The 26,193-nt window shown below is 32.2% G+C and overlaps 5 protein-coding genes across 8 annotated transcripts; 3 read left to right on the forward strand and 2 right to left on the reverse strand.

Moving 5' to 3' along the window:
- Positions 1,597-3,466, reverse strand: LOC109357215. Its single transcript, XM_019601007.1, has one exon. The coding sequence runs from the start codon at positions 3,401-3,403 to the stop codon at positions 1,775-1,777; it is 1,629 nt and encodes a 542-aa protein (XP_019456552.1). The 5' UTR covers positions 3,404-3,466; the 3' UTR covers positions 1,597-1,774.
- Positions 5,352-9,386, reverse strand: LOC109357216 (alpha-soluble NSF attachment protein 2-like). The gene is made up of 9 exons (XM_019601008.1): positions 9,108-9,386; positions 8,924-8,973; positions 8,571-8,643; positions 8,009-8,088; positions 7,670-7,821; positions 6,976-7,135; positions 6,840-6,887; positions 6,551-6,631; positions 5,352-5,679 (listed from the first exon to the last, which is right to left on the reverse strand). Exons 1-9 carry the CDS (start codon positions 9,250-9,252, stop codon positions 5,599-5,601), a joined length of 870 nt encoding a protein of 289 aa, XP_019456553.1. The 5' UTR covers positions 9,253-9,386; the 3' UTR covers positions 5,352-5,598.
- On the forward strand, positions 11,885-15,155 carry LOC109355772 (sodium-coupled neutral amino acid transporter 5-like). The gene is made up of 5 exons (XM_019598982.1): positions 11,885-12,344; positions 13,782-13,934; positions 14,017-14,217; positions 14,315-14,786; positions 14,895-15,155. The coding sequence occupies exons 1-5, from the start codon at positions 11,969-11,971 to the stop codon at positions 15,013-15,015; spliced, it is 1,323 nt and encodes a 440-aa protein (XP_019454527.1). The 5' UTR covers positions 11,885-11,968; the 3' UTR covers positions 15,016-15,155.
- LOC109356057 lies at positions 20,027-22,148 on the forward strand. Its single transcript, XM_019599385.1, has 4 exons — positions 20,027-20,189; positions 20,442-20,570; positions 20,688-20,858; positions 21,836-22,148. The coding sequence occupies exons 1-4, from the start codon at positions 20,115-20,117 to the stop codon at positions 21,929-21,931; spliced, it is 471 nt and encodes a 156-aa protein (XP_019454930.1). The 5' UTR covers positions 20,027-20,114; the 3' UTR covers positions 21,932-22,148.
- Positions 22,732-25,258, forward strand: LOC109355913. 4 transcript variants are annotated; one of them, XM_019599193.1, is made up of 6 exons: positions 22,732-22,887; positions 22,951-23,046; positions 23,280-23,365; positions 23,423-23,475; positions 24,262-24,331; positions 24,885-25,258. In XM_019599193.1, the coding sequence occupies exons 1-6, from the start codon at positions 22,785-22,787 to the stop codon at positions 25,029-25,031; spliced, it is 555 nt and encodes a 184-aa protein (XP_019454738.1). In that variant the 5' UTR covers positions 22,732-22,784; the 3' UTR covers positions 25,032-25,258. The 4 variants fall into 4 exon arrangements, with proteins under 4 accessions (XP_019454738.1, XP_019454739.1, XP_019454737.1 ...); XM_019599194.1 differs by having other exon boundaries at positions 23,280-23,336; positions 23,394-23,475; XM_019599192.1 differs by having other exon boundaries at positions 22,732-22,905; positions 22,996-23,046; positions 23,280-23,475.

Here is a 26,193-nt window from a genome sequence, read left to right on the forward strand (position 1 = left end):
GGGGTGAATTAGAGTGTTTCAAGAGGGGTTCTTCTTGGTGGAGAGAGTTAGGCAATCTTAGTCAGTCCAGAGAGGGAATAGGTTGTGGTTGGATAAATGATGGTGTTCGTAGATCTTTAGGAAGTGACTCTTCTATTAAATTTTGGACTGATTTATGGGTGGGGAGAAATACCCTTAAAAATTCATTTGCAAGATTATTTCAAGTGGCTTTAGAAAAAGATACAACTGTTGAATCCGTGGGTGCTTGGAGTAATGGGGTTTGGTCTTGGAGCATACATTGGAGAAGAAACTGTTCATTTGGGAGGAAGAAGAATATGAAGGTCTCCTACGATTCCTACATAACTCTACGCCTAAACAACATACTGTTGATTCTTAGATTTGGATTCATGACATAAGTGGACAATACTCGGTCAGGAGTGCTTACCAATCTTTGCATCATGTGGAAGGAAGTCACGACCTTGTTTTCTTTAAGAGGCTTTGGAGTTCTAATGTTCCATCAAAGATGAAATGCTTAGTGTGGAGAATTGCTTTGGATGGGGTTCCAACTATAGTGAACATTGGTCATAGAGGTGGATTATCTATGCAAGATCCCCTTATTTGTTCTCTTTGTGGTGAGTTGGAGGAAACTACTAGTTCACTTGTTTTTTCTTGTTCAATATCCTATCTTGTTTGGCAAAAGCTTTATTCTTGCTTTGGTCTTACATCTATCATTCATAATGATGTAATGACTCTCTTTGCATCTCATGAAAACATGATATGGTTGGAGAAGAAGAAAAAACAGTTATGGGTGGCTCTTTGGTTTGTCACAATTTGGACTATTTGGCACATTAGGAACAAAGTTATCTTTGAGAACTTGAGGTTCCAAATAGAGGAGATGGTGGAGCTTATTTTTCTGCATTCCTGGAACCTTATTGTTGCCCGCTTTCCTTTCTTCTCTTACTCTTTTGTTGATTGGATGAGACATCCATCAACTTGTCTTTCTCTTTGTTAATTACTGAGATTCTCCTAATATTTTATCTCTTGATTAATAAAGTTTTCATTGCTGATAAAAAAAAACAATTTGAAAGAATAAAATGGCAATGCACATCCTTTTTTTTTTGTTAACCAAGCCAGATGGCTATTTTCATGTAATAAGGATTTTCTTTATTAATAGAGAGACAAATGATTATTTTTATTTATATTTTCAATAACAAAAATGTGATTTTATGATAAACAAATGCATAAAAATATTATTACATGTTATATTTTATGTATTATTGTGTGACACTCTTTTTGTTAATGAAGATGATCCTTACTCATTTACAAGAAACAAGTTGGAAAATAAGACCTGTGTATCCATAATCATTAATTTTATGCTCAGAAGAGAGAACACAAGTAAAGAGTCTCAGGTGTATTTGGTTGGTTTGTACTGCTTTTCTACTTTTGCATAGGAAATAATGAAAGCAAGAGTTGTTTTCTTTTCATCATAAACTGTTAATGAAAACAGTTAAAAAATGAATGATTGCAGAAAACAAACAAAAAATGTTGTCTGCTATCATTTCATGTATTAAATGCATTTGATATGGGGGAAAATATGAAGAAAACTTTCTCAAGAAAGAAGGAAAACACTGCAGGTTCATTCAGATACCTACTCAATTAATTACATAATGTGACTGATAATCAACATATACAACCTGCTTCCGAAGATAAAATGTTGATATAAATGATTCAGGATGCCTAGAATGTCATAGATATATAGCAAGCCGGAAAGATCACCGGCTTTTACCTTCGGTGACTAAAGAGATTCTCTGTGTATTAACGGCGGAGTTGGTGACTTCATTATTCCATTTTCATCTCTTTCTGGATTATCTTCTTTGACAGTCGATAGTGGCGTACCCGGACTGTGATATCCCTTTGAACTTTGAGGACTAATAGAAGGGAAGCTGCTACCAAAAAGAGAACTTGAGCCGGATTTGTTTGATTCAATATCTTCGCGAGGCGAAGGTGAAATTTGTAGTTTGTCACTGCTGGTATCATGTTCTTTCCTGGAGAATTCATCTTCTATGATATCATATGTATTCCTAGTCCTCACTTCTTGAGCAAGAGAGCACAAGCAACAGCATAGCCAAAGTGTGCAATCAGAAGCTGAAGGCCTGCCAAAACAGAAGTTATAAGCCGGCAAATTGAACCGCTTTCTTATTTGGATCCTCCAAAAGCCACCATACAGTAAACCAAGGAAGCATAGGACAATCCCAACACCTACTAGACCTAGCCTAACAGTATCATCCTCAATGTTAACAGCAGTCAAGATAAAAATCCAAAAGGGAGCAATGCAGAATAGCATAAAGGTCGCAATATGAACATACATGTTTCCAAATCCGAGTCTCTCTATGTTCCAACCGAACACACAAAAAGTGCAGAAAAGTGATAGGTATGCTTGAGAAATATCATCCCAAAGGTCAAGTATTCCTCCACTCCACAGTGGTTTACTTTCAACAACCCTTTGTTGATCTCTTTGTGCAAATGAATATCTCCTCTCAAATGACTTCACTCTCAGCTGCTCTTTCTTTTGAGCCTTGGAAATTTGAACCTGCGCTTCTTCATCCATATCAGAATCATATTCTTTTCCGAGGGGGCTAATGATGGTATACAAACCTGCGACTGCGGGTGCACCAAACGAAAAAGCTATGCATACTCCAACTCCTATGGGAGGGCGTACAGATCTTCGATAACCCCAGTTTAGACCACAGAGTGCATACTGAGCAAAACAATTCACATTAAGGAGAATAACTACAACTACCATGTGTGCCCATTCTCGGGGCTTATATGTTCCATTCTTGCAGTAAACCTTCCTAAGTCTAGAGATATCTTCTGGATTCCATCTAGACAAAAGTACAAGGTGGTATATCCTCTTAGGATGATGGTACAAACACATAAGGGTAAATAGTGCATTGAGTATTTGGTTGTTTACTTCAAACCACGCATTCCTCGTGGACTTATTTGGCAGCACAGCATTCAACATGCCCGTCATGACAAGGAATAGAATTGCACCTGAAACACCAACACACAAGATCCATGCTAAAAGCGCCATGTTCACCGGGTCCCTAATCCATTCCATGCACACCTTCTTGAGTGAATCCCAGTTAAGTTTCTTAGCTAAGCACTCTCTTAATGAACCACTAGAAGGGGCCAACTCTGAAATCTGGTCCTTCACAATAGCGTGGCGCTTGAATTTGGCAGAAGCAAAGCCAAAATTAAAGAACTTGATTCTATTAGGAACAAAACTCATGTTTTCCTGAGGATTTTCACTGCTTGGCAATGTTTTTCTCGAAGTTGAAATATCTATGGAATCAAACTCCTGTACTTTACTTCCATTAGATTCCTCAATTTCCTCTTTGGAATCCCCATTATCAACTGAAACCATTCTGATATTATGTCCGATCTTTCTCAACCAAAATCAGAACCATGTAATAAATGGTGAATGTATAAAACAAATGCTGCAAGCACAAAGATAGAGTAATTTTGGTATAAGCATCCAAATCCATAACAAATTTCATGTGAATCCATAAGAACAAAGAAGGCAACCTAGCATATAAAAAACAAGATCATGATAAACTTATTCACAATTCAAAGATTAGACATTGGAAGATAATTTAAAACTCAAAACCCAAAATCTAATTCAAATAATACCAACAGATTCATTTCAGGAACAGCTAAAAACCCTCAAATATGTATGACAGAACAACAACAACAACGACAAAGCCTTTATCCCAACAAGAGTGCTCGACTACCTCGATTGAACGACTCCATAATGCAATATGATAAATCATGTTCATTTCAAATATGTATGATAGGCATCCTCAAAATCTTGGTAGAAAACCCAGACCAGTAACAACAAATTTTGAAGGAAAGCTAGATAATTTTGTAGAAACATACCTAAAAGGTGACACAAGAGGAACAAGAAGACATTGAATCCAAGTAAGAGTTGTATTCTACAAATTTAGCAATCAAACAATTGAATCTAAACTTTAACTACACAAGGTATAAAGAAAGTAGTCACATGTAAATAGTTGATGTTGACAAAACAAGAGTAGTTCTATATACTTGTACTTACACCCTTAGCTGGTAACTTTAAATGCTCAAACAAATTGCTTAATGTGCCACTTCTCAAAAAAAGAGAAAAAGCAAGGACACAATGAAAAGATTGAAACTTTCATTTGGTGGGTTGAAAAAAAAAAGCTTAGTTTCAAGTTTCAGCAAGCAAGGAAGACAGCATGGAAAAGAACAAGAGAGAAATGGAAATTTGTTTACAATGTTGTCAATGGAAGGAAAACATGGGTCCCACCATCATGTTGAACAGTATCTCTCATCATTTCTGTCAAGTTTTATTTGTAAGATTCTTGATAAAGTCAACATATATTGTAACATTCAATTTTATTTGTTTTTTATGGGGTCAAAGCAATTTTTGAAATGTGTATGTTGAGCTCAGCTTTTATGAGCTGTACATAATAGAACCTGCAAGGACTCTATGGTTTAGTTATTTTGAATTAAATATCATTTTAGAGTGATATCACTTCAAACTTCCAAGGATTATATGATGTTGTTTATTGTATATACCTGATTACCGGTCTGGTTGAATCATCCTATTATTAATGATTATTAAATAACTACTGCATAAAAATCTAGGTGTTTGGGTATCATTGTTGTTTACTTGACCATTATTTTGATGAGATATTGCATATTGGCCACTATTTTTTATTTTGAAAAAAAGGTGGATTAGTTCATGCATTAACTTGACACAATTTCAAATAAGTAAAACTTCTTAATTAAGTTTATTTCTTGTTAAACGAATTCAAACTAAAATTTATGTAGTGTTAGAACAATTTAACTTCAAAGTTATATGGGACATTTTTCTTTATTAGAAAAAACTATTTAATCACTAAAATTGTGATTGTATGAAAGTTTAGTCCTTAGTCATTAGTCAATGTTTCCAGGAACAAATTTGGATCACTAAAATTGTACATGATTTACTTTTTCATTGATTAATGTACATTTGAAGGAAATAATTCAGCTACAGTATCATGAATATCATCACTTAATGTAAATAATTGATTTTCACCTAGTTTATACTATACCAAGCAAATGTTAAGTTTTAGTTCCAAAATTTCTAAATTCTCATTCTTTTCCCTACCCATTCAGTCATAAACTTAATTGATAGTTATGAAAGAAACAAAAGAAATGCAGATACAAAATTACAGAAGCTCTCTTTCTTCCAAATTTGCCACAATCCAGAAAGGATCAAAATGACATTGCTTAAGTGGAAATAGCAGTGTGAGAAGTTCTATGCTCCATCTTACTGGAGTTTTTTCAACTTTCCAAATTAGCTAATATATATAATATCTCTTTATGATGCCAACATATTTAGTTGCTGGAATATGCAAATCCAATAAAAGCGGATAAGATCAGACTCTAGCAATCTCACAACAACACACTCATTCCATGAAACCCAAATCAAGTATGCTTTATATAAGCAGATATGTAAGATAAACTGGACAGACAAGCATAATACAGTGCAAGTTATCAAGCAAATGTTCAACTGATAAAAGATTATGGTGCAATTCAAGTAAGATCATCCTCCTCAAGTTCCTTGGCTTTCAGCTTATCCTTCACCCTTAAAAGAAGTGTTGTCTTCCAAGAATCCTGCAAAACGTTCATACAAACAGACAATGTTGATGAAATACTGAGAGTATGGCTGCGGATTGAATGCAAAATAGAATGATCACAACAAGGACAGAAGTTTAAGTAAAAAACAGTTCATAACCCAACTCAACAAAGTTCCACACAGAAACTGATTAATTTTCGTTCGCTCTCATTTCCCATATTTCACAAGCAATTAACAAGCAGTTGTCTTTGGAATGTAAAAAAATGGGGAAATCAAATCCTGTATTTACAATGACAAAAAATGGGAAATGATTTGATTTCTAAAATTTAGTGCATTTACTCCTTTTGATGAAATTTCATCATATTTGATATGATTTGGTTTAAATAAAACAGGTCCTATTTTAATGAATTCGGAGTTACTAACATACTTATTTGCAAATAAATTCAAATCCCATTATTCATGATAAGTTCCAAACACAAAATTTGATTTCTAAATCAAATTGGATAAAATCATTTCCAATTTTATGTGATTCCAAACACCACCTACAAATATTTCAGCCAGTAGAACTTGGTGAAAGTAGAGAATGCAAGTTTTGAAATAGTGCAGAAAAACACTGCCCTGCAACTCAAGGCTACAAATCATCTCTCTTAGCAACTAAATTTAATAATGACAATCAAATGAATTTTTCAGGGGTGAATCCTAAGCAGAAGCAAAATATTGAAAACATAATTATCAAATTGATGTTAAATGGGCAATTCAATTATGATAAATTCATGTTTACTCTGTTATAAAAAATATGAACATATTGGAGGTATTCTTTTTTGTCCAGCAGCAACTAAAAGTTGCTCCGGAGATCGGCAGAAGAGAACAACTATGAATTGTACTATTTTCCAAGAATTTGGAGCTTACCAGAGGGCTCATGCTATCAAATTCCTTGATAACTGAAGTAAAGTTTCCAACATCTTCTTCATCAATTGCAGCAGCAATATCCTACCGATTATTTAAGAAAAATGTTAGTACCTCATCTGGAAAATATGAAGGTAAAGAATCATCCAATGCAATAAATACAATGCTATGATAAAATTTCAAACATTAATTACAACATTATAATAGAGGAAGCAGGTATTTGAAAGCCCACACGTTCTCATATAACTTTCTTCGTCATAAAAAATTAAAAATTCCACATCTAATGACTTACCGCCAAAAGTTTATATTCACGTGTTCCTGAAAATGTTGGATCCAATTCCTGAAAAAAAAAACAAATACACATCCAAAGAATTGAGCAACAAGTGATGTTCCAATCTCGGGATGTAAATTTTCCAAAAATATTATACCTGATATCGCTCTAATGCATTGGTAATAGCAATAACATCCCCTTTACAAAGTTGGCAAATGCCAGCATTAAGAAGATGTCCTTTAACTCCATACTTCAGCAAATTATTGTTGAGAGACTGGCGAGCTATATCTTCATAAATCTCAATTGACTTTTGATATCTGGACAATTACAATAAAAAATAGAAAACAGTTAATATTTAATTTAACATCAACAGAATGCCATAAGTTCCTTATTCATTTTGAAACAAATTCTCGCTTTCTTTACATTATTCCACCAGTTCCTACTCTAATAGAAAAACATCATCTGCACTAAAGCCACCAACATATATGAATGAGATCAAATGCAGCAATGGACTAATTTTCACTAACACCTTGTATGCAAGTCTTAGCAAGTACAAATAAATTGGATTGTAAAAGGAAAACAATGGTGTTCAGCTAATAATAATAATGGAAATAATAATAATTCAAGCTAATAAATTCTTAAACCGGAGCAGAGGTTAACTAGGGAGGAGGGAAGGTCGGACAGGAAAATTGATACTAAACAGTAAGAATAGGTGATACAAAGGAAGGCCAGTTTCTTAAACAAATAAACATAGTACGCAGTAAACAGGGAACAAAACCAGGTAAAAGCATTATCATTCAGGCTTTTACACTAACAAACATGATATATATACAAAGACTAGAAAAACTAACTGTTCTAACTGAGCAGCAAATTGAGCAACTTTTTGCTTGCACTGGTTCGCAGAAGTTGACACTTCTTCATTTTCATAAAAATCTGCTGCCTTTTCATAGTAAACAACAGCCTGCTCAATATTCTGCTCAGACTCATACAGCTCAGCAATTTCCTGTGTGAATATTAGTAAAACCCAATTATGACATGTTCATATGGTGATTCCAGTAAGAATACCTCAGAAAAGATAACGCAAGAGGAGGGAAACCATGTATAACCAAATACACATTCCAAGAAATTAACTTTAATGAGAATACTGAATTTCTGAAAGCAAAATCTGTAGTTATGTTAGATATATATACCTTCAAGTATCTAGCAGCCATAGAGAGTCTTCCAATTTCACAGAAAAGATTTACAGCATTGTTTAAGCAAGATACAGCTTCTGCATAAAAAGAGATCAAACGGAGCTTAATATTGAAAGTGATATCATTTTCATATTAATGTGTATATTTAACTCTAGAATCAAAACTTAATCATGAACCCCAATAAAAAAGTGTAAGTGCCCGGATAGCAGAGCTTAGCGGCTGACCCCAAAAATGCTAAAGCGGGATGGCCGCTATTGGGTAGGGAAACAAAATAATTAATTTTATATATACAAATATAAATGCTAAAATAGTGAAAGGATCCATTATCCACCATTCACTTTAAGATAAATACTCTACCGTGAAATCTTGTTCACATGATGGATCATATGAATCATAATACAGTTTATTTTTTGTTTCTGAAAACATAAGGCCATAAACACAGCAAGATTCTTCGTGCATTTAGAATTTCAATATCGTATGAAGTTCTGATATCGATATGGTCAGTAGCATTTAAATAGGATGACTTGATCCGCAGGCATATAACCACTTACATACATACCATTTATATTTGTCTTTTTATAAGAATGTGCAGCATCAACATAAGCTTGGGCAGCTTCATGCTTGCTTTCCAGCTGCATGAAAAATTACAGGCTTCTTAAGACAGAAATAAAGCACACAAAAGAGATACAAGTGGAAAAACTAAAGGCCTGTTTGTTTAACCTTTCCTAACAAAAATGATTATTTTGATTAAAAAAATCACTTCTGACATGTGCACATTTGTTCCGCTGAGCTTTAAATTAAAAACATTAGTTTCCAGCTTCTCAAAAAATCATTTTCATATAATAACTTTTCTTTAAGGCTAAACAAACTAACGCTAATTTGGAACAATCGAAAAAAATTGAATGCAGCTACCTTCAAATGACAATTTGCCAACTTGACGTAGGTAGATCCTGCCTTATCCCCTGAAACATAACATTCACATATTAATAACAAAACAACAAGTATTCCAAAATCAAAACGAAATTCACAACATTCAATGTATTAAAGCAATGAATGAATGAATGAATGAATGAATGAGGATAATAACGTAAGATACATGATTTAGCGAGCTTAAAGGAATTAGCAGATTTATCAAAGAGATCAGCAGCATCTTCAAATTTGGAACCGAACAAACCCCAACCACTAAGCTTCTTCTCTGCTTTCTTCTCGAAATCCTCAGCCCTTGCTAATTGATCTCCCATTTTCAAATATAAGAAGATAATCAATTCAATTCAATTCATTCAATTCACATGGATACATATTAATGGAAGAATTACAGAATGATACTATTCCCAACCTAACTGGTTTCTGTTTAACACACCACATTTCTCCATTTTTGCTTTTCCCCTGGGCTCTGATTATTGGGCTTTTCCACTATTTTATGGGCTGCACCAATTACCAGCCTTATTAGGCAAGAAACAATTTATTATTTTATCTTCTATATCAGAGGGGTAGGTTAGTAATTTTTGGATTAAATCTATCCATTAACGGGTAATTATTAAGTGTTATGTTTTGATTTTTTATTGAACTTTAAAAATATATAATGTGAAATTGTTTGAAGTGGTATATTGTTATGTCTAATTCTAAAAATGTTATAATGACATTAGATTTTTTTTTTATTTTATGTTTTTTTTATTTTTTATTGTATAGCGAACAACTTATAAGTCTATTCTACCATATTTTCATAAAGAAACATGTTCATGTCTCCTATAATCTGGATTGATATTACATGACCATGGAGAGAGACCTGTATTACTAAGGTTAATTATGATCAGATTCAATTATTGTTATGTAATTGACATAAAATCACTATATATATTAGAGAGTAATTAAGTTAAGTGACATGCTCAATAAATTTATAAGATAAGAGAATTTTAGATTAGGTGTCGTAGTTGTTAGTAATTTAATGTTGTTGCATCTTGGTCATCTGGATACCTCGCACGCTTGAGATGAAATCCTTTCCAACCAACCAGAGGCTAAACAAGCACAACTTGGAGGCTTGTGTCTCTCTCGTAAGCATTATGATTACCTCTAACACTTCATTTAATGCATCCCCAATTGGGTAGTGTCATGTCACTTTCAAGTTTAGCGTGTCTCTCTGACAGTACGATCAGGAACAGACCTACATACGATGGAATGAGAACAAGCCTATTATAGGCCTATAACACCTGCTACAAGTCACCATCAACCATTGGACATATGTCACGTCACCCATCTCATTTTTAGATACCTCCCCGACGGGTTCAAACTCTACACCAACCAGACTCAGGAGAAGGTCACTTCAATCGAGCATCATATCTGATCATCCGACCAACTATCAAAGAACAAATGGTTTACTTAGATTTTATGTTTTCTGATATTTTCATTTCAGTGATTCATTGTGAAAGAATATATTTTCATTATTTGTTTCTTCACAAAATAAGTGGCTCTTTTATTCATTAATCTATTTATTGTTTTTTTTTTCATTTTCAATGCCACCATATTCGACGTATGAACCAACAATGTGTTGGTTTAGTGATGTAAGATTTCGTTAGATCTTTAGGATGATCAAAACGTCAAGAGTTTAATTTATAAGAGTGACATTTGTTAGGATGAATAGTCATAAACTCCAAAATAGATTAATTTATTACTCAAAAAGTGAAGGAATTAATTTATTACCCAAAAGGTGAAGATATACAGAAAAAAAATATGGAACATATGAGATCAACTTCATTTTTCCGTCTCCAATTTACCTTATTTGTTGTCAACTTAATTTTCGGTTATTGGTATGACTAATGTATTGTTAGATAACTAATTGAGTGTGAAGATTTATGTACATTGATATATTATTTATCGTACATTTGTATTATTCATATTTAAAAGTCAATAATAATTAAATATAAATGATAGATAATGCAAAGACAATATAAATTTGTTTATAGTGTTAATGTATACATCTTTTTCTCTTTTTCTACTTCAATCTATAATATAAATATCTTTCCATAAGTGAAAAGGAAAGAATGGAAGTTAAGTTGTTGATGATAAAACTTTTGTCTAAAGTAATAGTTCTATATGGAAAAAGAATAATTTCTGAAAAAACTCAGTTCCTTTTTTTAGTGCTAATTTTAATTTGTTTGAAAACCAGGATTAAGAATATAAATATTTTAATTTTAATTTCTAGAAAAGAATAAAACAATGTACTGGTCTATTAGTATAAGGCCCAATTAGATCCCGAGAATGATCAAAAAATTAAATGTTCAATTACTGAAAGTAACATTAGTTAGAAGATACAATCACACACCTTCAAACAGATTAATTTCCTATTCAAAAAAGTATGAGATACCCCTGATAATACAAAAAATAAATGGTCAACAACTCAACATTTGAGCAGAAAATCTTACGATTATATTTAAATCTGAATTATTTAGTTTTTGGATATAGTCATAATGGAACAAGATCCTTTCCATTAATGAAGAGAGAAATTATTTTTTCTTTTACTTTTAAAAATAAGAGTGTAATTTCATATTAAAAAAAGGACACAAATAATATTTCATATTGTTTTTATGGGTTTTAGAGTAGTCCTACTCTTCCCTAGTATATTGTTATTGAATCCTTCAAGAAAGAAAAATTGTTACTATTTCATTTATTATTCATATTTAATAATTATTAAATATTCAAAAAGTAATATAAATAAATGATAATTGAATGTATATAAATATTTACATTCACGCTTTACTATAATATACCCAATTATTGATAGAAAGGTATGAACTTTGTCGTGAAAATTTTAACATATATTATTTTATTAAGATGCTAGTGTCACCACGAAACTGTCGTTACAATTAATAAATAATAATCTGTTCCTGATAGACACATATCACATAAAAGATAAGAACAACGTTTTTGTGTGTCTTCATTCAAGATTGAAACACCAAAATAATGCTTGACTCAGAATCTAACATCACCCATGTTGTTGCCCCTCTCCTACCACGAGAAGAAGATCATTGTTCCCAACATGGGTCCATTTCTGGAGCAGTGTTCAACATATCAACCACCATGATTGGTGCAGGAATCATGTCAATCCCAGCCACTATGAAGGTGCTAGGAATAATTCCAGGGTTGGTGGTGATTGTGTTGGTGGCACTAGTAACAGATATCACAGTTGAGTTTATGTTAAGGTACACAAGTTCAGGCAAATCTATTACCTATGCTGGCATGGTGGGAGAATCATTTGGTCCCTTTGGATCTCTTGCTGTTAAGATTTGTGTTATCATAACTAATCTTGGTGTCCTTATTGTCTATCTCATTATTCTTGGTATGTTCTTCATTTTCATAATCTTTCTTCATATTGTTCTTTTTTGTGGTCCATTATATGCAGAGTATGACTTTTGCTATGTATCTCAGATTTTAATTTATACTTTTTCATAGAAAATTTGGAACATTTCATATTCCCAAGTTTAGGTTCATGTATTTTTTGATAATGAAATTAAAAAACGATGTTTCTGGTGAAACTCAAATATAATGGGTTGGGCCTACTAGGTTGTGGGTGTGGGCCACAGTTGCACGTGGTTTTTCTGAGACGTGAATGTCATTGAGAATTAAATAATGATCTTTTCCATTTTAGAAATATTAGACCTACGAGGATCTGCTGTCCCCAAACTTATCCATAATAAATCATAATGAAATAAAAATTGATAAAGTCATAAATATTTAATTTTTTTATGACATAATATAATTAATTTAAGACAAACTTTAGAACATGCTTTGGGACAACATCATTATACATATTAGATAATGTCATTCCTCTGTCTCATTTTCCTTCATTATCATAACGTAGTTATCAGCATCATCATTTTCACTATATTCTCAGTTCTCAATCTTCACTAATACTATGCTTACTACTTCCAATTTACAAATTATTTTCATCAAACTCACTAATTACCATCCCTCACTTTTAGCATAATTTTCCAATAATACCCTTAACTTTAGTTTCTAGCCTGCTTTTATTTAAGGTGCTATAGTTCTGTAAGCAATATGTATTGAGCAATACATGTATGAAAACAGTGACAGAACCAGTCACCCCTCCCTTAAAAAATGGATCGGATATTATTCTTATATAATGTATAGTTTTTTAATATGTCAAATAAAAAAGAATTCAGGAATTAGACTTTATCAAGTAAAGTTATAAATTGTGGCTATCAAGTAAGCCACCTGAAACCAATCATTTTTTAGTATGCTTAAAATTTTGTTTTCTTCCTTCTGTCATTTATTTCACACTAAAATAACAAAAGAAATGGGTTATTATAAATTTTGCCTAACATCTGTTAAAATTTTGGCCCTGTATGCAAATGTGTCTAATCAAGCAATTATTAGATTCATGAAAAAGAAAATGGATTCATTATTAAAGGCTTCAATAAAATTTAATGACTCCATACCAATGTTGCTCATATCCTAAGGGTAAATTAAGTAGGGCTATTAAATATAGAGAAAATGATGAATGCACTTTGAGTGTATCAGTTTTATATACCTGTTATTACATCATTCACCATCCAAATGAATGATGTAGTGGCTGTGTATAAATATTTACACTGACAATATATATATATATATATATTACACTCTTGATTATATGAGATGGATTAGAATTTGATGATCAAAATCATAGCATAAACTTGTGTATAAGCCTAAAAATATGAAGTTAGCATTATCCTATTGTTGTATGATGTAAATCTTAGTGGCCTTGTTCTTGTAGGAGATGTGCTATGTGGAAATGAGTCAAATGGAATCACACACTTGGGTATTCTACAAGATTGGTTTGGCATTCATTGGTGGACTTCTCGTGCTTTTGCTCTTCTAATACTTGCACTCTTCATTATTCTTCCATTGGTTATGTTAAAGCGTGTTGGTTAGTAACACTATCTAAATCCACTATACCTTATACTTTTGAACCATACCTTATATTTTCTATGCTTTTATTATATATGCAGATTCACTCAGATATACTTCTGCAATATCAATCCTACTAGCATTAGTCTTTGTTGTAATATGCTCTTCCATGTCATTTTATGCATTATGGCGCGGCAAAACTCAATCGCCTCGGATACTCCCTGATTTCTCTCAAGTCACTGTCTTAGACCTTTTCACCACTGTCCCAATCTTTGTCACAGGTTTCGGCTTCCATGTCAATGGTTAGTTTAAGGAACATAACTTTCTCACTATAAATATTGGTCTTTGATATGTATCCGTTACTAATATTGTACTGAAATCTTGTATGATTTGGTGCAGTTCATCCTATTAGAGCAGAGCTTGGAAAACCAGGAGACATGAATTGGGCAGTGCGGATTTCGTTGATAATCTCCGTGGTCATTTACTTCGCGATAGGCTTCTTCGGGTACCTATTGTTTGGGGACTCAATCATGGCTGATATGCTAGTAAACTTTGATCATAGTTCCAATACCCCTGCAGGTCGATTTCTCAACGACATTGTTCGATTAAGCTATGCACTCCATCTAGCGCTTGTGTTCCCCATCATGAGCTATTCCTTGAGGGCCAACATAGATGAACTAGTATTCTCAAACAAAAATAGGCCTCCCCTGGCATTAGACACACCTAGATTTGTGTCACTAACTCTATCTTTGCTTGCATTAACATACTTGGTGGCTGTGGCCATCCCAAACATTTGGGATTTCTATCAATTTTTAGGATCCACAACCATTGTTTGTCTCTCATTCATTTTCCCTGCCTCAATCATTCTAAGGTATGCCAATATTCCATCAATTTCTCAGCTATTTTTCTCTGTCTGTATATTATTATTAGCTTGATATATAAATATGTGATTTGTTTTCCCCCTCCCTTTTGAACATAGGGATATGCATGGCATCTCAACCACAAAAGATAAGGTGGTGGCAATAGTGATGATTGTTTTGGCTGTGGGGACAAGTGCAATTGCTATATGGACCAACTTGTATAGTTCAATTGCTCACTAGCCATAACCATAATCTCATACACATGATAATCTTTGGCCTGCTCTACACATTTTTCATTCCTGTCCCTATTGAGACATTTATTGATAATTGTGCAATTGAAAACTGAAATCACTTCATTGTTATAGGTAGAGGATTATATAAATATGCACACAGACATTGAAACCTTCTAGTTGTCTGAGTTATATTGTATAATATTTTTGTGGATAAGAGTATCACTTGTTCTTCTAATACCTACTATTTTCTTATTTATTAAATGAATTGCCGATAAAAAAAAACTTTTACATTCCAACTGAGAAGTAACCTTCTAACCAGTTGAATTGAGTTAAATGAAGTATGTATATGCCCATTTAATGTGGGAAGTAGATATTTAGAGTACTCAACTTGGAAAATAAGGTTCAATATATGAGGAACAGGGAGTGGTTTGGTGAGTAATTTAGCTTATTGGTCTTGACATTACCAATGCTAAGTTAGTTGAAATTTAGAAACTCGTAATGGGGTTTGGAACCAACTCAGCTCACTCCCTAAGCTACATTGCTCTCATCTTCCTGCAATAAAATTTAATCTCGTACATCCGTATCACTCGATGAGTTTTAGCATAATAATAAACTTGTTGTTTAGTGACTAAAAGATCATAAATCAAATATTGGAAATGATCGATCTCATCGACTAAGGAGGAAGGTTACATACATAATAGTACTCAGCTTTATCACATAACAATAATAGCACTCTTCATCTTTTATAATATGACCTTGACATAGAACTTATCTTTGAACTTTTCCTACCCGAATTATTGCCACGAGAATCACTTCTAACACAACTAAACCTAGCAATAAAAATATTAAAATAACTCTCATATGGGACTAGAACATCTTGTTTCTTAAGAAAATATTCTCCAATAATACAACAATATGTTACATGCTCATCCTCCACATTCACAGCAATGATAGATAATTGTGTAATCACTAGCTTTGTAAAATAATTCAACTGATATCTAATGTGTACACCAGTATCCATTATCAACTGAAAATTTGGATATCATCCAGTATTATCTGCTTTATATGTTACATTTTACATAGCTGTTCTATTCTATATACAATATATATATATATATATATATATATATAGATATATATATATATATTGTGACTTTTTACAAAATACTGATAATAGTTAAAATATGAGACCATGTTGTACTCCCTTTGCCGCAGCCATTATATAACATAGTTGTTAAAAATCTGAATGAAGCTGACATGAAGATATTGTTAAATTAAAGTCTGATACTTATGATCCTATCATCTTCGTGGTCCGTATACATTCAAATTTAAGATGATAAATAACAAAGAAGATAACAAAGTTGATGATTTAATATTATAGCTAGCATATTAAATTAAGTTAATAAGCAACAAAAACATGTCAGAGAAAGGACAAAGTGCTATGTTGTCCATAGTGCAAGGATGTTATCTGATTGCAGAAATTGCTCTCTCTTGAATGGAACACACTTACAACAGCAAAGATATGTGTAGGGGTGTAACGTAGCTAACAATAATTTTATGTTTACCTATACCAAGACCAATGGACAATGACCCTTAATTGCATATATCTTTCGGATCAAAAGGGAAATGCAAGAAGAGGGGAAAGAAATATTTGAACTAGTTGTTAATATATTTTTCTCTCATTAATTTCAGCTTTTATACACATAATATAATACATATGTGATATGTCTGATTTTTTGCTTTTGTTGTTTACATTGTCTTGATAGATTCTTGCATTGTGGGAAATGCAACATTTTTCTCTTTCTGCTACTTATACATGAACAAGGGAAGCTCTCATACTCAATTTTATATTGTTAGGTATTAAGTAATAAACATTCTTATTATTTAAAACATTTTGATCTTGTAAATTTTGTTTCCATTGTGTCACATTGACATGTGAATGTACTTTTCCAAAGTGCAATTCACGTGAGTATTATCAATAAAAAATTAAATAAAAAATCACGTGAGTTTTGGTAGCTTTTGTAAGCCACAAGAATCCTAGAATTTGGAATATGCAGATAAAATTACCATGCATGCATGGTATAATATATCTACATTAACAAGGTGGATGAAATGCTGGCTCTGTGAATTCTGTGAATGTGCTACAGTTTCATTTTCAAATAAAGAGACAAATTTATACACATTTTCATATTATTTGGAATGTCACGGGGAACTTTTCTGAATTGAGCAATATAGTTTTATATATAGTAGGACCCTAATTTTTTCTGATTTTGGTATATGGTGTGCTCATGTTGGTCACATGAGATTTTATACAAATGGACAAAGTGGGTACATGTCAGCAACATCTATTCTAATTAACAATACATGAATTATAGTAATTGTGTGAATATCAATTGTAATCTTATCAATGAATTTGCTTGCTTATCAATAAATGACTAGGATTTCAATAGCAGTGGCTATGAATGAGTTTCACGTCTCATGTAATCCTTATAATCAAGGTCTATTACATGTAAAAATAGAATGTTAATACCCCAAGTCTCATATAGAGAAAGACATTTTTGTTAGCAAATAACCTGTGTGCTACATTATTTGCTGATCTAGTAATATGAGGTAAAGAGCAAAAATTAAAAGCACTCTTTAAACTAAGACAATCAGCAACAATCTCCTCATAATATGAGAAACTATCTTATTCTCTCAACATTTGGTAAGAAAATCATCTTAATCACAAAAGGTGAGAGATAAAAATGCAACTAAGCTAAATTATATGGTTCATGCATGGCATATATAAGGTTACCAAGAAAGCTTTATCCTCAATATTGTTGTGGAGGTAAAAATGGGGGGTCACAAGGAAATGCTAGTTGAGAAGTAATAATATAGAATCTAAAAGAGTGAGTTAAGAGGAACAAATACAATAGTGTAAGGGAAGAGACAATGTAGGAGCAGGGATAAGTGTATGGAGAAAATTGTTTTGTTGTGATGATTAATGGGAATGCATGTGAATGAAGGTGGGTACGTTATTTGTCTTTGTGGAATGATGACAATATACTGGAAGACGGAAGCAACAAAAAGTAACAGCTCTAAATACATTTCATATCTTATGATCTGTGTCATTGTATCTGATCTTCTCTATGTAATTATGTATAAATCTGAATCTATATTCACCTATATATATATATACATATCATTGATTGAAAATCGTGTCATTGATTGTATACTTGATGTATACTAGCCCCTTATTTTATAAGATTTGTTGAAGGCAGAAACTCAAAACTAATCTTCTTAAAATTGGTTGCTAATTCTATTAAAAATACTTTTTTAAGGATTTGAATCCCCTATATTGACAAAAATATGTCTTGGAATGTAACTTGTATATGGTTTACCAACAACTTATTGATGAATTTCGATGGGAATTGAAGACTGATAGCATACAATTGATTAGGACAATTAATGCTGTTCCTGGGTAATTGGACGTTGATCTCTTTATTGGAACACATGCATGGTAATGGTATATGAATATGGAAAAAGAATTTTCTGGATAGGGAATTTCATAATTTTCCTTTGCTAAAAAGTCTTATCACATTATATCTAAAGGGTCATGTCATTTTTTCTTTGTTTTGTCCTAGATTCTAAGTTAAAGAGTTTAAATAGAAATTTATTATCCAAAATCTTATCTCTTGTGTTTTCTCGTCTCTTTTGAATAATTTTATTGATTTTATTATTTATCTTAGCACAAAACAGCAAAATATTTGAGATGACTATATATATAAAAACATAACATTTAGATTTCACTTTGAAGATGAAAAAAATGAAAATGAGTTTAATTAGGTGGCTCATAAGATGAGAAAAATTAGAGTATGATAGCACGTGTGGAGAGAGAGGGAGAAAAAAGACAAAAGTTAAGTTTGATTGGTGTTGTGAGAAGGAAATGAGAGAGTTGAGGAGAGTCTAAAAAAGCCCCCGTGAGAAGTGTTTGGAGGCATTCCAATATCACAATATAGTATATAGAGGACTCCTCTCAAGTAATAGACAGACAAATGACGTTTTCCTTTATATTTTAAAGATAGAAATGTAATATTTTACACATAAAAGAGATATAAGTGTCAATATATATTATTTTTTATTTACTTTTATACATCACTTATCTCTCTATTAATGGAGAGGAGTCTCGGTCACTATATGTATGCTTTATTTTGTTGCTTATGATTCACTTCTTTCTATCACGAGTTCACCATTCCTCTTCTCCCATTTATTCCAACTCAAAACTTATGTCAGATATTCCATTTTCCCTAACATATCCCTCGCTAGCTAGTACTTAACTTCATCTATTCCTTAATATCAAATATACTAATCAAATGGAAAGGTGACTGAAGTTGAATATGATTTATAAATGCTCTATGTTTATTGATATACAATAATCACAACATTAACATGCAACCACATCAATGAATTGGGCTACGAGGATTCAATGTATTGGTCTAATAGTGTAAGATTTCATTATATTCTTAAGATGACCAAAAAGTCAAAAGTTTGACATTGGAACGATACTTGTTGAGAAAGACAGTCACGTACCTGAAAATGATTAGTTACTTAATTAAAAAGGGTGAGGAGAAACCGTACCAAAAAATATATATCTTAATTCAAAATCTATAAGACTGCCCCCTCTCTCATATATATGTGGGATCTAATTTTTGTTTATAATTTGATCTTAGTGTTCTTCACTTCTAAAGTACAATTCCTCACTTGCACAAATTCAAATTACACTTGTATAATAATATCTGAATTATTAACTCTTTTCAAATTAAGAATAGATGAAGCTCTTGAGATTAACAAAACGAGACGAGGGGAAGACTCCAAAATACAAAAGAAGGGTATTTATGTAAGTGAAAAGACAAATTCAATATAGTATTCCTGTTTGTGAAGAAACTAAGACAGTCATGTGGGAAGAAAACACACGAGATCATATAGATTTGAGAACTCATCTCCTCTTTAAAATGACCACAGAACTCTAAAGAGGTGATAACACATGCAAGAGAAAAACACCCAAGAAAAATAAAGCCAAGAAGAAAAAACCATAACTGGGGAGAGAAAAAGAGAGCAATAATCTAAATGGTTTCTACAGAGCAAAAGAGAGCACTACATGAGAAGCTACAACTCCTTCGTTCTATTACAAACTCTCATGCTGTAATTCTCTCTGCATTATCTTCTGTTATCTTTCTTTTCATTGGGTTTCTGCATGAATATTCTCAAGGAAATCAACCAATTCCCTTAAAGAATGTTCAGTTAGACAATATATATATTTGATTATTATTATCCTCCTCTTATATATTTGAGTTATTGTATTCTATTTTTCAATTAAATCTTTCACAGCTCAATTTTTTCTTTCTTCCTTATTGACCAATGTCATGTTCATTCTTTGTGCATGGTGGGTGGCAGCTAAACAAAACCTCGATCATAATCGATGCATCAAAGTATATAGAAGAGCTGAAGGAAAAAGTAGGAAGACTAAATGAAGAAATAGCCACTGCAGAAACTTCAAGTAACCTCAATGATCCATTGCCAATGGTACTTTCTTAACTAATTAAGAAAAGTCAACAATGTAATTTCTAGTATATTTAGTCATCCACCAATAAAAAAAATTGATTGGGGCAGTATTAATTCATGGGTGCACTACTTGTGCAGGTTACAGTAGAAACCCTAGAAAAGGGGCTTCTTATAAATATTTTTGCAGCAAAAAGTTGTCCAGGTTTACTGGTTTTCATACTTGAAGCCTTTGAAGATATGGGTGTTACATTGCTGGAAGCTAGGGTTTCTTGTACTGACACTTTTCAATTTCAAGCAGTTGGAGGAGAAGTAAGAAACATAATAAAAAAATATTACCACAGTTTTCATATTACTTCAACATGCATATCATTGATTTATATCCCCCTTTACTACACTTTTAATTTAGGATTTAATATGCATTGCCCTTTTATAGAAGAGGAATTCTTTGCTACCTTAAAATGAAGACATTATTCTTGACTAATACTTCAGTTTTACTAGTTACTAATATATTTTTAATTTAATTATATTGGTTCAATTGATTTATCACTTTTTTGGAACAAACATATATCATTTCAATGAGATAGGAAAAGATTAGTGACTAAAACATGATTTATTTAATGATATATTGAAAAGTTATAAGAGGACTTCAGAATTTCTCTGCATAAAAAGTTTCTCTCTTTCATGAGTTGTGTCACAAGAACGCAGAAATGCTTTTTTTGAACAGCTTCGGTAAATGCTAGATGCCTATACCAATAACATGCATGTAACGAGAAATTATTGTAAACTCTGTAACTATCACTATCCAATTGATCCTAATAGCTAGGTAGCAACATAAATATTAAGATCATTATGCTGACTAAGTAATAGCCTCACATCATTCCATAATTTCCTAAACACAACATCCAAACATTAAACAATCAAACAAAATATAAAATAAGGATAAGTTATTAGAGTTGAGGAAAAAATGGTCGGTTTAATATGAAAAATTATAGCTACCATAATGAGTTATATAAATAATAAGAATAGAATCAATCTCATGTATGTTATGGTCTTAAGGATTGGACAATTTTATTATGCACTTGAATTTGATATTTAGGATGGAGACCATTCACTTTGAGAAATATTTTATATACAATCTTATCATTTCTATATTTCTTTTCCCAAAGTGAGAATTTATCACAATAGGTATAAAGCCCATAACATTATTTTATAGGAAAGATATTCAAGTTTATTGGATATAGATTTTATGCTTGAAAGTGACAGTGTAAGTGTTGTAACTTTTTTAGAATGAAGAAGCAGTTCAGACAATTGATGCAGAAGCTGTCAAACAAGTAGTGAGAGAAGCAATAAAGAATTGGACCCAAAGTGTCAATCAAGAGTAAATCATCATGAATGACCATTGTTAAATCATCATAAATGATCATTGTTAATTATGATATCTGACATAGTATATTATCAACGACTACGAGATTCTGCTATATGTATATTTTATATAATTTGGTGTCTTCCATTTGTTTTTCTTTTCGATTTCCCATTTTCTTTTATGTTGCCATGGCGCAATTTTGTTGATTAAGAATAATATGAACGAAGCTTTGTATATAATAGCTTCCCAATCTCAAATCCCTTTCTGCAATTTTTAATGAAACTAAACGCGAGTAGTGCAAGAGAAAAATAAGGAGTAGGGGCATAAAATCATGATAATAACCAGAAAGAGTTATTGGGCAACATTCCACTAATTTCCTTTTAAGTTAACTAAGTAAGTATGAATATGGTGTTTCAGCCTGCTTGATTCAACTCACACTAAAGTTCTACTTAAAATTGTCAATTGAGTGATATAAGGAGTCAAACCTAGCTTAGATTATCTATGAACTTGTACATGTTAATCACATTGTCCTGAATTAATGATTGGCCAATCTATTGTGTAGTTACATACGAACATAGATCTGTTTCTCATATGTTGTATCGGATTAATGAACCAAGAACAATAATAATACCAAATATTTAATTTTTTTAATTAATATAACATATTTTCATGACAAGTCACGATTTATAAGAAATGATATGTGATAAGATGGGCCTCAAAACATTGAACACTCCTAGCCCACGAAGCACACAATATCTGAGAGCGTTGTATAAATATTGGAGTATTATATATTATATTGGTTTTGCGTTCCAAGTCATTGATATAAGAATGGGAATAGAAAGAAACATTGACTCATGTGACTCAACCTAAGAATGGAACCAGACCCAACACGACGAGTTCTCACACGCAAAAGAAAACCTCTCTCTGATTGCACCAACACTTTCAATTCTCATTCTTCTCCCTCTCTTCCCATCAAACCTAACCCACCACCGCCGCCGCCACCACCACCACCTTCTTATTCCTTCAATAAAACTCCCTCTAAACGCATCTCTTCCAAAAATCTTCATACTCCTTCAAACCCTACTTCGCCTATTCTTTCTACGCCTTCCCTCAATTCATCATCCTCACTTCACGGTACTTCAATTATTTCACATCTCATCTCATAATTTACCATTTCAAATCAGATTCTATATTAATCTTTTAGGTATGGGCATATTGATATTGTTTGTTACTATTCTGCGTTTCTGGTATTGTAGTTAGAATAGGGTTTTATTTTTGTCTTGAGCTTCAAAGTTCCGTACTATATGTGGTTAGTGGTGTTTCTTTATTACTTTTAGAACTGATAATTTTCTATGTTTTGATTCCAGGGACTGGTGATGTTGAAGCTTCTGGTTGTATTTCAATAAAGTACAGCCGGAGGCGCAAATCGAATCAAAGAAAGGATAAGGGGAAGGTTGTAGTCATTCCTGTTAGTAGTAGCTATTCGAATCGAAGAAAGGATAAGGGGAAGGCAATAGCCACTCCTCTCAGTAGCACACCCAATTTGAGAATTTCTAATAGTTGGTAAGTTTCTCTCTGTTTAACATTCTGATAGAGATAGGTTAAATTTGGTAAATGTGTTAGAACGAGACAAAACATAGCATATGGGTTTTATAAATAGTTTGATTGATGTATACCTGATTTTTGGTTTTGCTTGTTAAGGAACTCAAAAGGGTACATTTTTATAGGGAAGTAGTAGTGCACTTAATAAATGAAGAAATAACGGTATTTAGTTTATCAATAATACTTACTCTTTTTATTCCATTACCATAGGACAATAGATAGCAAAACTGATTTTATAAAAAGCATAGAGTAAGATGTAAAGTTGAAAAGTGGGACATTTTGGTTCCACTAAAATAGGTGGCACTGAAGAAACACTATAAACCACTCTATTAATATCCGCATACCAAATGCTACCATAGTGCTGCACTGGAAGTTTTGTTAAGTTTAAGAAACTACGATAAAAGGGAAAATTGGAGATGGTTGTTTGGAATTCATGGAGTAGTAGATATTGATTGAACTCTTAAAAGGTCTCTCTGTTTCAGTGTTTCCTTCACCTGAGCAAGCACATGTTATGGGAACACTTTAAAGGTCTATCTGTTTCTTTCACCCCTGTCTTACTTTTCCATTAGAGAGCATCTTAGCCTTGAAATTCATAATTCCTTCATTTCTTTGGTGGTATCTATCATATGGTTGGATTTGGATAGAGCCGTAGCTGTAGGTCTGTCTGTGGTCTTAATTGAGGGATTCAAAGTGGCAGGTTTATCATTTAATAAATTGTCATGTATGTTCCTTTGTCATGCAAAACAGGGAGAAAAGTGGCAGGTTTGAAGGTGTGAATGTACATAAGGCCAAAGCACTGACAGTTCCTTTAAGAAAGGTATATTAATTTTATAATATGTTCCCAAGTTTCTGTGGGTTTTTTTAACTTCAAATATCTTCTGAGTATGTGGATGTTGATTTGGTTGTTTAACAATAAGTTTATCTGTTCTGAAATCTTCCATTTTGAAAATATTGCAATATTCATTTTCCATGGATTTTACACATACTGTATAAGATGCATATTCCTGCTTGGCTAGCTGCAGTTGGCATGCACATTTCTACAGCATGATTGATCTTTATATTTATCGTGATTACATGGGACACTTTTGCATATACGTCTCATGATGCTTCAATTCTAAGTATATTATGCAGAAAGTTTTAGATTAAGGAAGGTCTGTTGATTGGCTCATATCATATTTAACATATAAAAATGAATTTTCACTATTTATAGTATCTGAATTAATGTGAAGAGTGAACCTTAACACAATGGTAAGGTTTTTTTGGCTTGTGATCTGCCCATTGCTGCAAGACACATATGCTATCTATCTGCCCATTGGAGGGTAACACTGTGTATATTTGCTGAAGTTTTTGGTGCATATTTGCTTTTTCAGAAGCATCGATCTGTCTCCTCTGGACAAGACGCGTTAAAGGATCCGGTTCTGCAAGATTTTATTGAAGAACAGAGAGCATACTTTAAAGCAATTGATGAATTTAAACTGTCAGAGGAGGAGGTTGAATCTGGTGATGAGCTAGACTAACCTGAAGAGGTGTAGTACATGTATAACTAGTGGATTTGAAACTTGTTTGTTTTAGGTTGGTTGTATAGTTGTGATATAATACCTCACAATGATGTAACTGCCACCTTGATCAAATGTATAAATGCATAGTTTTTAAAAAAATAATGGGATGCTGGTAGAGGTTAAAATGAGTAAAAAGTGGAGTTGAAAGATATGGTCATTAAATGAGTTAAATCCATCTCACCTCAGAACATGTGGAGTCTTTACAGTTTTACATATTTCTTCTTCAAGGATTAATCTTATACACCAAACAGGGGAAGAGAAATATTAAACACGTGCTCCAACTTGATGTACCAACTAAAAAAATCATGTCAAAGAAGTATACAAGATATTAGTCAAGTAATAATGGAATATTATTCAAGTAAAATAAAGCAGGATGGTTACACTTGACTCCAATAAAGATAATATTAGTCAAGTAAAATAAAAAGTCAATTTGATTATTTGAACAAGATCAACTCTCAAATGAAAAAACTTGCGTTGACTAATTGGATGTCAGTAATAAATATAGAGATATACGGGCATGGTAAATAACACCTAGAGAATTTTGGATAGAGTTTAATGTGTAAAAATTCATATACAATTATTACATTATTTTCTATTTATTTATAATTTGTTTGAAAAGTAAATGATGATTAAATATAAATAGTTGATGATATAGTGATGATGTTCAAAACTAATATACTATACATGCATAATTTTTTTTCTCTTTTACATATTTGCTATATACGTATAAAATTTTAGGCAGAAAAAAAAGTAATTACACTCTTTAGTCGTTCATGTTTTTTAACTTTATCAATTAGGTTCCAAATTTTTTAAATTACCAACTTAGTTCCTAATATAATGTTTTTAATGTGAAACCACGTTAGTCCTTTCATCTATTCTTATCTATTAACATTAATAAATTTGCCTATGTCTCACTAATAAGTGTTGACATTGACATAGTGGCAATTCCACGTTAGCAAGTTTTGACAACTCAATGAAAGGATATCGTTTTGATCTTTTAAAAAAAATAATACTAAACAACTTCATTTTGTTCATCTTCCTCCTTGCTAGTTCCAAGAAAAAAACATTCATTTTAGCTTTTTAAGATTTTTCTAAGTACAATATTAGTGCATAATAGTAA

This window comes from Lupinus angustifolius, chromosome LG09 (assembly GCF_001865875.1).
Source record: "Lupinus angustifolius cultivar Tanjil chromosome LG09, LupAngTanjil_v1.0, whole genome shotgun sequence".
Taxonomy (NCBI): domain Eukaryota; kingdom Viridiplantae; phylum Streptophyta; class Magnoliopsida; order Fabales; family Fabaceae; genus Lupinus; species Lupinus angustifolius.